Raw genomic sequence first — 13,053 nt, 5'->3', positions numbered from 1 at the left:
GTACCAGCCATGCCTCCCTGGAGAGAGCATTCAATAAACTGGGCCACACCACTGAGAAAGGTGCCTTTGAGGAAGATCTCAATGTACATGGGCTGGTTATTAGGGAAACCAGCCTTGAAGACTGGTTTGGCAATATAACAGGCCAGTTACAATTTTGCTTACAATTTTGAAAATCTCTCAGTGGTGTACACTATTGGAGGTGAAGGGACTCATTAAAAGACAGTATTGTAAAAACCTATAAAATCATTACAACAGGGATTTGGGGAATTCAAATGCATAAGATATGATCTGAAATTATGGGTCAAAGCCTGGGCTAAAAGATACCGGTAAGTCTTTACAAGATGTATGAAGCAGCTGATGGTTGCAGCATCATGTAAAGCAGAAACGAGGCCATTCAGGGCCATACAGGGACAATGGCAGAGAACGGTACAGGGCTCTGTGCCAGGAGTAGAATTCCCCCATATGATTGTTCCATCAGGGCATGCATTTCGGCTTGCTGGACTGAACAACCCCCCTCTCCTAACTTGTGTGCTGTTTGGGGGTTCCTCTGACCCCCCCAAAGAAGCCAAAAGGGGGGGGGGAGAGATGGGGAAAGTCTCTATGTGCAAGCAAGAAGTCTTTACACAAGGATGGTGTTGGTTAGCTGAGTCCCACCCAATGAAATCTCACAGGTCTGTACAAGGGAAGGTGGTATTTCAGGGAACCTGGTCCTCGTGTGTTCCCAGAGTTAGCAATAAGACTTTGAACCTGGCCTGGTAGCTGATTGGCAGCCCAGGTGATGGAGTGGGGAGGGCCAAGTGGATAAGCTGTCTTCTCCCCATGTTGCTTAAACTGCAGCTTTGCCTTTTCTCTCCGCACTCCCATCTGTGAATAGAAATGACATTTTCTGTCTTTGGACCCTTTGCTTCGTTATCACTTGGCACACAACGGCGGGGATGAGCTGACCTTCAGAGGAAGACCAGGAGGCTTCAAATAAAGAGAAACAGTAGCTCAAAGGCAGTATTAAATCAAAGTAGAAGTTCATACCTAGCTGGTATGGACAGTAGGCCAAGCTAAAAAATGCAGCTTTGATTGAAGTTGCCTGTTGCCATGGTAATGCTTATGCAGATAGGAGCATGTTTTTATTAACCAATGAAAATGTGCACGTGTGCTGATCACACCTCAAGCAGCCAATGTGTATTCATAATAGGTTGTGTTCACATGAAACGTGGTAGAACAATCATATAAATATGAACTGCATGCCTCTTTATGGTGCGCAGAACTTTGGTGTATGCTTAGCACATCTGTGCCTTTCTCACATAAACCTGAAATAATCTTTCCCCCCTATCTTTCCATCCCTGGCAGTGATTCTTGGCTCTTGGGTCACCCCAGGAACAGGGGCTTTTGCCCCTTTGGCTGCTTATTCTGCACCTGGTGCTCTCCCACTACGGGTCACAATATTGGCCACAATCCACAGCTACCCTGGTTTCTTTGGAAATACTGCATTTTGATGTATTTCTCCCCTGACAAGCTTCAATCCAATTTGAAAATGTAAGTGATATGGTGAACAGACAATAGGCGACTTGGAAAGTCATTCAATCATACTGATGAGCACAACAATGTGCATTTGCAGTTTGAAATGCAACGGGGAAATGACCTCACTGTCTTTAAGTCAGGGTACACAGCCGTAGAATGGTCACTGTTCCAAGGGGTCACTCCACTGCAGCTCTGCATTTACAACCCGCTTGATTTGCAGACATCAGCCGGGATTAATGTTCATGCACATCCTGCAGACAGCCTCACTTGCTGATATTTGCACATGGAGTGGATGTGAGAAGCCCAAGATCAGGCCAACTCACTTTGTCCTCCTCAGCTGCCAATGTCCTGAGGCCCAGCTCTTCCACTGCAACAAGAATGTAATAACAAATTGTAATTGCTTTCCTGGATCAGACAAGCAAGCTGTTTCCAACAGCAGTCGGCCAGTTGCTTTTGGGATGTGTCACAACCCTTAACAAAGTACAGTGCCCAGACTCCTGGGCTTCAAATGGGCTTTAGAGGTAGAATGTGTACGCAGCCTCAAAATGGTTAGAACACTCCATTGATGGCCACCAGCCATGGTGCCTCTGTCTCCACCATTGGAGGCAGCAGTGCTTCTGATGCTGGGGTGAGAAGAGGATGCTGGCCTGGAAGGGCCATTGGCCTGGGCCAGCAGGCTCTCCTTATGTACTTAGAGGTCATATAAGTGACCAAACTACTGAAGGGTCCAAAGGGTCATCCATCTCTGTTGAAGTGAGTTCTATTGAATTTTTTAAAAGCTGACTTTTCTCAGAAAGGAAAGGGAAAAGCAGACGCCTGTGGGGGTTGTTTCTGCCTTCGTGCTCTGCTCCGGGGTTCTCCACAGCCATCTGACTATCTGCTGTGACACAATGTTGCTGAACTAAAATGGGCCTTTGTGTGAGCCAGGGTGGTTCCTCTTATGATTGCTGGGAGTTGGGGAGCCTGGTGGTTAAAATAAGCCCAGTCTATGTGTGTTGGTGACACCAGATGACTTGGGATCTGGCCCATGAAAGCTCACACCAAAGAGCCTTCTGTCTTTTCTAAGGCATTGAAGTTGATTACATCTTATAATGAAATTTATGCTCTCCATTGTTACTGTTATTTGCTTTTGTGTTTACCTTTGAATGTGAATATATATATATATATATATATATATAGGAGCCTATGGCCTTTGAGATGTTGTTGGGCTCCCATCAGCCTCATTAAGCACCACCAATGGTCCAGAATGGTAGTACCTGTAACAGCCTCTGTAGTCCAACCTAAAGACATCTGAAGGAAGCTTTTAATATTTGTTATGGAAATTACGGGGGGGGGCACATCTTTAAAGTTAAATATTACAAATATTATGCCTGAATGTAGCTTTAAAAATAATATAAAATCATCTCCTTTCCCTGTTTCCCCCATTCCAGAGCTATTTTCCCCTTGAAAAAGGACTCCAGGAAGTTCCCAGAGGTGACAATTGCTGGGCTCATTGTTAGCAAAGGAAGCCAAATCTCATCACCTGACTCGCCTCAGGCTCCAGACATGCAAAAGAACTTCTATTGTACTTTTGGGTGGTGGGTACTTAAGACATATTTGTCTATGCTAATCTTATACCTGAGTCTTGCCCCGCCATGTCTGCTTATGCTAATCTTGTACCAAGGACTTATCTGGACATGTTTGCCAAGGTTAACCCCTCCCCTTCGAACTGTATTCTGGGATATGGTGGGAAAGTTTTAAAAGTCCTTGTCACCCCATCCTTGGGGTTCAAATTTGCTCTTTGAACCTATTGCGCAATAAACCTTGCTCTACAGCTATTTGCTCCGGTTGGCTGGACTCCTTCCTTTATTTCGCAGGGACCCGCGGGCTCTGCCCGACCAGCTGGGGGACTGAGCAGCCTCACACCTAGATTTTTCCTTAACATGTTTAATAGGTTATTGTATTTTTGTGTTTTGTTGGAAGCCGCCCGGAGTTATTATTATTATTGTTAAGTTGTGGGTTGACATAGCAGATGCCACAGCAATTTCTCCAAAGCAGCTCTTTATTTGTAAGCTGGATCAGAACTGAACTGATGAGCTCAGTCAGCCTGCTTATATAGAGCTCCAGAACAATTGTAACTGTTGCAGCTTTCTAAAACTATCCAATCACAGAACGTCACTTTCGATCCTTCATTTGCATACAAACTATCCAATCACTGAATGTCACTTTCGATCCTTCATTTGCATAACTATCTACAGTATCCCCCTGCTGGCTCAGGGTGAGAACTTCAGTACATTATTATTATTATTATTATTATTATTATTATTACTACCTGGCAAAGGTTCCCCACTCCTGACTTCGGGTGTTGTGTGACAGGGTGCCTTTAATCTATCACCAGGTGCACCCCCTTCTCTTCTTGAAACCCTTTCTGCCTAACCTGCACCCCTGCCTTTCAGAGCCCTGGTGTGTCTGCTCTGCCTAGCGGCTGTCAGGCTATTGGGGTTCCCGTCATTACACAGTGCACCCCAATCATAGAGGGGTGAGAAACTTAGGGGGTGCCTGGGTCTACTCACGGTTTTATATTGTTTTATTTACACATCCTGTATATACAGTCTGAGCACAGGATGGAGGGGCTCCAGGCATTAACATTCTAAGAGATATTGACTCTCCATGAGGTTTCCAGGGAAGCCCCAAGCTCAGCTTTGGGTCCAGCACAGTGCAAGTCATGTCTCTGTCTCCAGCTTCCAGCATGTTATGTACTGAGTTGAATAGGATCCAAACTGCAGCAGTCTGATTGGTCCTAGAACAATAGGATCCAAATTGCAGCAGTCTGATTGGTCCTAGAACAATAGGATTCAGAATGCAGCAGTCTGATTGGTCCTAGAACAATGCAGCAGTATGATTGGTTGGCAGGAACCACCCAATCATGCTCCAGATATAAGTGAATCCACAACCTGATTGGCTTACAGTAGAATTCCAGAATTAGCCAATCATGTGCAGCCCATTGTGTAAATAATGTATATAAAGCAGATACTCTGAGGGGACTTCCATTCATTCCTCCTCACCACTATGAGCTGAATAAAGAGCATGAAATCACTTTGCGACTCTGAGTATATTTCACAGCATCAGCCATAAACTCACAGTAAGTACCGTATTTTTCGCTCTATAAGACGCACCAGACCACAAGACGCACCTAGTTTTTGAGGAGGAAAATAAGAAAAAAAATATTCTGAATCTCAGAAGCCAGAACAGCAAGAGGGATTGCTGCGCAGTGAAAGCAGCAATCCCTCTTGCTGTTCTGGCTTCTGGGATAGCTGCGCAGCCTGCATTCGCTCCATAAGACGCACACACATTTCCTTTTACTTTTTAGGACGGAAAAAGTGAGTCTTATAGAGCAAAAAATACGGTAACTCTGGCTAATGTTCTTCTACTTTACAAGGTGACTTGCTTCCAGCTAGATGGGTGGTGATGGTGGTAGCTACCCCGTTTGTCTCCATGGCAACAGGGCAACATCTCTCTAATGTAAATGGAAGGCTAAGGCCAACTGGTTTGACTGGTATTCTCTTATAGAGTCAGACTGCACCTACACAGGTTTGGAAGGGACCCCGGGGTATCTTCCAGATTGACTCCCACCCAAACCTTTAACAATACCCAGCTCTGATGTTACAGACTCCTGCCATCTCCCCAACAGACTATGCTCTACATCAGCAGTGAGGAACCTGTGGCCATTCTTGACCATTCCTCATGCTGGCTGGGGCTTTCAGGGTTTATAGTGGCTTGGGGGCCACAGGTTCCTCCTTCATGCTTGAGATTTTGTGCATTGATCCACAGCTCTGTCTGCAGAGAACAAAGAGTCTTGCAACCCCTTAAAGACTAATGAATTCATTAAGGCATGATGAATCTCAGGGTCCACAATGAATGGACAGATGATGCAGGAAATGGTGTCCTTGGCTGGTCGGTGTACATATGCCTATATCAGAGGTTTCCAACCTTTTTGAGTCCGTGGCTCCCTTGACCAACTACACTCTTTCTGTGGCACCCCTGTGGGCCTCAGGAGCCCAGTTATGTCACCCCTTGCCCTCAGGGCCAGCAGCCCCTCACCCCTTTTTGAACACCCCCCCCCCCGTGTAGAATGTTCCCCCGGCCTCCTCGCCCCTCTCCTTGGGAGTCCTCTGAGCAACTGCTGATGCCACTCCTGGTCTCTGAGCTCCCCCTCCCCGCCCCAAAGAGAGGTGCCTCCTCCCACTGCCCCACAGGGGCCTGGGAAGCACCCCCTGACCAGCCCCAGAGGCACCCTTCGCCTGGGGAGCTTGTAGCCAGGGAAGCTGCAACAAACAGCTGTGCAAGCTTTTGGGAAGCAGAGATGCAAGAGGACATCAGAGGGAGGAAAGAGGGCCAGTGCAGCCCGCAGCACCCCGACTATCATTCAAGGCACCCCAGGGAACACTGGTTGAAAACCACTGGTCTATATGTTCTCCCCTTACTTATATTGGTGCAAACTTGAGATCTCCTGGGGGTCTTTGCTTCATGGAATCATAGACTCACAGATTTGAAAGGGACCCCAAGGATCATCTAGTCTAACCCCCTGCAATACAGGAATATGCAGCTCTCTCACATGGGGTTTGAACCTGCCACCTTGGCGTTATCAGCACCACACTCTAACACATGGAGCTATCCAGGCACCTCCTTCTGAGTGCTTGTTGCTCTCCTTGGACTCTGTCCTCTTCGGCTGCAGGTCTCTGATCAGGGTGCTGCCCCACCTATCAGGGCTGAGTCACTCCAAGGGACTATTGCAGGAGGGGCTGACCAGGGACTTCCCCTGCTCCAAACTTCCCCAATAGCGGGCCATGTCATCTTCTCTCTCTCTCTCGGTTCCTTTCACTCTGCTCCAGAGGCAGCCATGGCTGGGGGGGAAGAGCTCCGGCTCCTGGTGGTGGTGTCTTGGTGGTTTGGGGTCCTGGAGGCTCCTGCAGGTAAAGGGGACAGCGATGTTTTGGTAATGAGTATCAATTGCCGGCGGGGTGTGTGTGTGTGTGTGTGTGTGTGTGTGTGTGTGTGTTTTGCTTCACTCTGCATTTAAAGGCGGACCTGCCTAATCTGCACTCTTGAAACAATATGTGAATTGAAATGCAACTATCCTTTGAAATCTGGGATTCTCCAAATTTTGCAGGGCAGTTCTCCTGCCAAGTAATGTTTACAATGCTGCATATAACAGGGTGAACTGTGCACAAAAATGCATATATTTGTGAAAATAACATGCATCAGTGTATTTGGGGAAATTGTTTTGCAAGAATGTGTACCTTAGGCAAAACTGCATATAAGAATGTCTATAACAGTGACTGCTTGGAGGTTTTTGAAGTGTTAACTGGTTTATAAATGCTTCAGAATAAAAATAAAATATTAGGAGAAATATGCACCAACATGAAGATTAATTTTCATGAGGAATTTAAAAAAAAAATCATTACAAACTGATGTGGAAATATGGAGAACTGAATTCAAGATTAGAAAACTGAGAAACTGAAATTGACAAATTCACCACCCCTAGTAGTGAGGGAGAGTGGCCACCATTCTCTGGCAGGGCCTGTTCCTGTGCCTGCAAAGCAAGCAGAAATTAAGCCAATAATGTCCTCATGCGCACAGATTCCTCTGAGCTGCATTCCGGGGAAAGCTTGATGTCCTTAACTTTTGTGTACTGGTAGCTAAGTGACAATCCTGGACATAGGTTGTGTTTAGTTGCCACTTTTTATTTCCGCAGCAGCACTGCCCTGCCTTTTTACCAGCTGCATAGCAGGCAGGAATTCTGAGCACACAATCCTTTCCCCAGTATATGCGATAGGGAATACTTTGCCTATTGGATTTTTGCCTGTCATGCAGATGCTAAGCCCAGGACCCTCACCATGGGAAAAGGGTAGCAGACTTAGGCGGCATCTGGGGTGCTTGGGGACGTGGGTGGCGCTGTGGGTTCAACCATAGAGCCTAGGACTTAGAACCATAGAATCATAGAACTGTAGAGTTGGAAGGGACCTTGAGGATCATCTAGTCCCACCCCCTGCAATGCAGGAATATGCAGCTAGTCCATACAGGGATTGAACCTGCAACCTTGGTGTTATCAGCACCATGGTCTAACCAACTGAGCTATCCAGCCGATCAGAAGGTCGGCGGTTCGAATCCCTGTGATGGGGTGAGCTCCCGTTGCTCGGTCCCTGCTCCTGCCAACCTAGCAGCTCGAAAGCATGTCAAAGTGCAAGTAGATAAATAGGTACTGCTCCAGCGGGAAGGTAAACGGCGTTTCCGTGTGCTGCTCTGGTTCGCCAGAAGCAGCTTAGTCATGCTGGCCACATGACCCGGAAGCTGTACGCCGGCTCCCTCAGCCAATAAAGCGAGATGAGCACCGCAACCCCAGAGTCGTCCACGACTGGACCTAATGCTCAGGGGTCCCTTTACCTTTACCTAGGGGTGCTTAGGAAGCTTTCAGGCCCCTTTAAGCCACAGATTTGGCTTAAACATTTCCATGCAACCTGAGATGTGAAAGGTACCGTAAATAGTGCGAAACCTGCCTATTATGTGACCAAAGTATCCCACGGGTATAGAACTTACTTATCGCTTCTTACCAAATCTTCCCTCGGAAGGGCTTGGATTCTCGTGTGGTTTCAGCAGAGACCTTTTGTTGTCCAGGAGGACTGATGCAGAACAATCCCTTTATAACTTGAAGCATTTATTTAAATAATAAATATGTTGCTATTCAGCAATATATAAACAGCAGGTCACAAAATTAGAATAAAATACCCAAACCAAAATACAATGCAATGGATCCTTCCCCTCAACCCAACAGTTAGTCTTTAATGGCAATGCAGCTCACTCTTCATTGGGCTTTTGGGGGCGGGGCTTCCCCATAGTTATTTTCCCACTAAAGCTTTTTTCATGCTTTGTCATGCATCCATCTTGTGCATGGGTAGTGCTGTTTCCTGCTACAACCTGAAACTGTTCTTAACCCGAGGTACTACTTTAGCTAATGGGGCCTCCCGCTGCCGCCAGAGCACGATTTCTGTTCTCATCCTGAAGCAAAGTTCTTAACCCAAGGTACTATTTCTGGCTTAGCGGAGTCTGTAACCTGAAGCGTCTGTAACCCGAGGTACCACTGTAGAGCTTTTGTAAAAGTAATAACAGCTTCCCGGCAGGGAGATGTTGAGTCAGAGAAACTTTTTCTGGCCTGAAGCGCTGAGAAATGACAAGTGAGTCCGTGGCTTCCTGATATTTACTATGGCACAAGTGGTCATGGGCAATTGGTAGTTTCGCCAGATGCATGCTAGCAAAACAGTTCACCTCAGTAGGGTCTGCAGACCCGGCAGCTGCATGAAGCATTAACCTCACTTGGCAGACGTCCATAAGCAGTGTTAGAAACTCAGATTTATAAGCTAGGCACCAAATGGCTCCTTAAACCAAGGTTACAGTCACCAAAATGCAGTGGTGGAGCATCATGCTTCGGCACCGGAGGGGGGGGGAGAGCAGGTGTGGGCGGGCTGGCGCACGTCTCGGGGGCGTGGCATGTGTCCTGGGGGCGTGGTGCCCAGCGTGGGAAGGGGGGAGCTGTGAATGCACCCCACCGGGATGGTGCTGCCGAGGGCAATGCACTCCCCCCGCTCTCCTCTGCCAGTGCCAAAATGGAACATCTAGTTGCCATTTTGGGGCAAAACGGTTCTAAAGTCTTGTTTTCCAAATGTTGGACTGACTCTGATCGATTCTCAGTTAAACATCTGGCCAGTTCAGATGACAACCTTGAGCTAAGTTAAGAGCTTTGAGAACTTAAAGAAGAAAAGTCACTTGCTCCAGGGACTGTCCACATAGATATTTGCCTGTTCTGACCTATTTTTCTTAATGGTCGGGCTCAGGGCGGCTAACAACAATCAAATAATCAAACAATCAAATATCCAACATTCTAAAAACATTTCATTATAAAAATTAATTAAAATCAAATTAATGGTAACCGTTAAGCAAAATTCTGTGCAGGTTGCCAGAGGAGGGAGTCAGGCTGGGCCCTGACCAAAGGCCTGGTGGAACAACTCTGTCTTGCAGGCCTTGTGGAAAGATGTCAGGTCCCGCAGGGCCCTGGTCTCTTGTGACAGAGTGTTCCACCAGATTGGAGCCGCAGCCGAGAAAGCCCTGGCTCTAGTTGAGGCCAGCCTAACCTCTATGAGGCCTGGGACCTTCAGGATGTTTTTATTTGCAGACCATAGGTTCCTCTGTGGGGCATACCAGGAGAGGCGGTCCCGCAGGTACGAGGGTCCTAGGCCGTATAGGGCTTTAAAGGTTAAAACCAGCACCTTAAACCTGATCCTGTACTCCACCGGGAGCCAGTGCAGCTGGTATAGTACTGGATGAATGTGATCTCGCAGCGAAGACCCCATAAGGAGTCTCGCCGCGGCATTCTGCACCCACTGGAGTTTTTGGGTCAGTCTCAAGGGCAGCCCCACGTAGAGCGAGTTACAATAATCCAGTCTGGAGGTGACCGTCACATGGATCACAGTGGCTAGGTCAGGGCGAGAGAGATAAGGGGCCAACTGCTTAGCTTGGCAGAGATGAAAAAATGCCGCCTTTGTTAATAGCTGTAATCTGCGCCTCCATAGAGAGGGAGGTATCGAAGATTACACCCAAACTCTTAACGGACAGTGCTGGCACTAATTGCACCCCTGCAAGAGATGGGAGTTGCCTCCCCCCAATCCCATATCATCGCGTCCCAGCCAGAGGACCTCTGTCTTCGAAGGATTTAACTTCAACCGGCTTCCACGTAACCATCCAGCCACAGCTTCCAAACATCTGGTCAGTGTGTCTGGGGCCGAGTCAGGATGGCCATCCATCAACAGATAGAGTTGGGTGTCATCGGCATACTGATGGCAACCCAGCCCAAAACTCCGGACAAGCTGGGTGAGGGGGCGCATAAAGATGTTAAAAAGCATCGGGGAGAGTATCGCACCCTGAGGCACTCCACACACCAAGGAGTGGCGCGATGACAATTCCCCCCCAAGCTCCACCCTGTGTCCCCGACCAGAGAGAAACGAGCGCAGCCATTGAAGGACTGTGCCCTGGATCCCCACGTCGGCAAGGCAGTGGTCCAGGAGTTCGTGATCGACCATATCGAAGGCTGCTGACAGGTCTAGAAGAATCAGCAGCCCCGACCCGCCTCGATCCAGCTGCCTGCAGAGATCATCTGTTAGGGTGACCAGAGCTGTCTCGGTCCCATGACCAGCGCGGAAGCCGGACTGGAATGGATCCAGTGCCGATGTTTCATCCAGAAACCTACCAAGCTGTTTAGCAACCGCTCTCTCAATCGCCTTACCCAGAAATGGAAGATTCGAAACCGGGCGGTAATTGGATAGATCTAAGGGATCTAATGATGTTTTCTTTAAGAGTGGGCACACCACTGCCTCCTTCAATTCCCCTGGAAATATCCCGGTGCCAAGGGACAAATTGATGATATCCCCTAGGGGGGCCCGCACCTAGTCTGGACACGCTCTAATCAGCCAAGACGGGCACGGGTCAAGAGGACAGGTGGTGGGCTTTCCAGCTCGGAGGAGTCTGTCCACATCGGCTGGGGATATCTGGTCAAAGTGGTCCAATACTGGACCCGAGGACAGTCGAGGGGCCTCCAGTTCCTTTATTGTATCCAAATTGGCAGGGAGGTCATGGCGGATCAACAGGACCTTCTCCACAAAAAAGCTCGCAAATGCCTCACAGCTGTGTGTCAGATTGTTATTTAAATTTGGCTGTCCTTCAAGGGACGTTAAAGACCTAATTATACTAAATAATTGTGCCGGGCAAGAGCTAGCGGATGCACGGGAGGCCGAGAAGTAAGACTTCTTAGCGGCCTTCACTGCCATCTCGTAGGTTTTCATAAAAACCCTATAAGATATTCTTGAGGCTCCGTCACGGGCACCCCGCCATACTCGCTCTAGCCGTCTGAGGTCCCGCTTCATTTTCCGAAGCTCCTCAGTAAACCAGGGAGCCCGGTTTCTGCGGAGTTGCAGAGGGCGCTTAGGTGCAATCTCATCGATGGCTGCCAGGAGCTGGATATTCCAGCCCTCAACAAGCTCAGTCAATGAGTCGCCAGGGGGAGCAAGGTCCCGCAAGGCTTGATGGAATCTATCAGGGTCCATCAGCCTCTGCGGGTGAGCCCAAATCGGCTCACCACCTAAGCAGGGTGGGGGTGGAAACTCAATCCTGGCTTTCAGAGCGTAGTGATCAGACCATGGCACCTTCATCGAAGGAGACATGATCACATCTATACCTACGCCAAAGATCAAATCCAGCGTGTGGCCTGCTTGATGTGTGGGGCCCGAAACAAACTGGGAGAGCCCTAGTGTCGCCATGGAAGACACCAGGTCCAGAGCCTGTGAGGAGGGAGTGGCATCAGCATGGATGTTGAAATCCCCCAATACCAATAGTTAGGGAACTCCAAGGCCCAGCCAGCCACCGCCTCCAGCAGGCCTGACAGGGTGGCTGCTGGTGCGCTAGGTGGCGGGTACACCAGCCAGACAGCCAAGCTCACCTCGGAGCCCCACACTAGGCCAACACATTCAATGCTGGGGATCGATGGCGATGGTAGAGCCCTGAAAGAACAATCTTCCCGGATTAATAATGCCACCCCTCCCCCCCGTCCCACAGTCCGTGACTTGTGGAGGACGGAGAAACCCGGGGGCGCCATCTCTCGTAAGTTAACAGTTTCCCCTTCGCGCACCCAGGTCTCCGTCACACAAGCCAGGTCGACCCCCTGCGAGGTAAAGAAATATCGCAGAGTGGCGGTTTTATTGCCTATAGACCTGGCATTGCACAGCACCAGTGACGGAGGTGAGTAATCCTTGCTCACCCTACCCTCGTCCCTCGGGATGGGGTGCAGATTGGAAGGGGTATGAGCATATCCATATCTCGATCCCCTTCGCCTATAACATCTGCCCCCACCGCCATACCTCCCTCGCCCCTCCACGGTAGCAATCCCAAGCCTCATACAAGCCTCCATTTACAGAATAGAAAAACAAAACAAACCAAAAACAATTATACCTAAACAAAACCAATCCCCAATAAACCCAAACCACAATAAAATGGAACACAATAAAAACACATAGATAAAAACCACTGTTCACACCTTTAAAACACTTTAAAATATATTAAAACATTTTTAACATTTGCTGCAGCAGCACCAGTGTCCTTAAAACTGTAGCAGAGGTGAGTCTGGGCCTGGTGGAGTTAGCCTGAGGAGGGAGCGGCCTTCCCCAACACTCGCCGTGCAGCAGCAGCAGCAGCAGCAGCGATGTGGTATTAGTACAGTGGTACCTCGGGTTACATACGCTTCAGGTTACAGACTCCGCTAACCCAGAAATAGTGCTTCAGGTTAAGAACTTTGCTTCAGGATGAGAACAGAAATCGTGCTCCAGCGGCGTGGCGGCAGCGGGAGGCCCCATTAGGTAAAGTGGTGCTTCAGGTTAAGAACAATTTCAGGTTAATAATAATAAATTATAATAATAATAATAAATTTTATTTATATCCCGCCCTTCCCAGCCAAAGCCG

The 13,053-nt window shown here is 48.5% G+C and overlaps 1 protein-coding gene across 1 annotated transcript in view; it reads left to right on the top strand.

The window, feature by feature from the left end:
- The first annotated feature begins 6,309 nt into the window (after nt 1–6,309).
- Nucleotides 6,310–13,053, top strand: part of CFP (complement factor properdin) — a 29,848-nt gene continuing 23,104 nt past the window's right edge. Inside the window, exon 1 of the mRNA XM_083421091.1 lies at nt 6,310–6,467. Within this exon, the coding sequence (XP_083277217.1) occupies nt 6,395–6,467 (73 nt within the window). The 5' untranslated portion in view covers nt 6,310–6,394. The remainder of the gene's footprint in view (nt 6,468–13,053) is intronic.

Source organism: Podarcis tiliguerta, assembly GCF_965153285.1.
Source record: "Podarcis tiliguerta genome assembly, chromosome: 17".
Taxonomy (NCBI): domain Eukaryota; kingdom Metazoa; phylum Chordata; class Lepidosauria; order Squamata; family Lacertidae; genus Podarcis; species Podarcis tiliguerta.
Note: the sequence above shows the minus strand (reverse complement) of the source record. Positions and strands in the feature narration are given on the sequence as shown.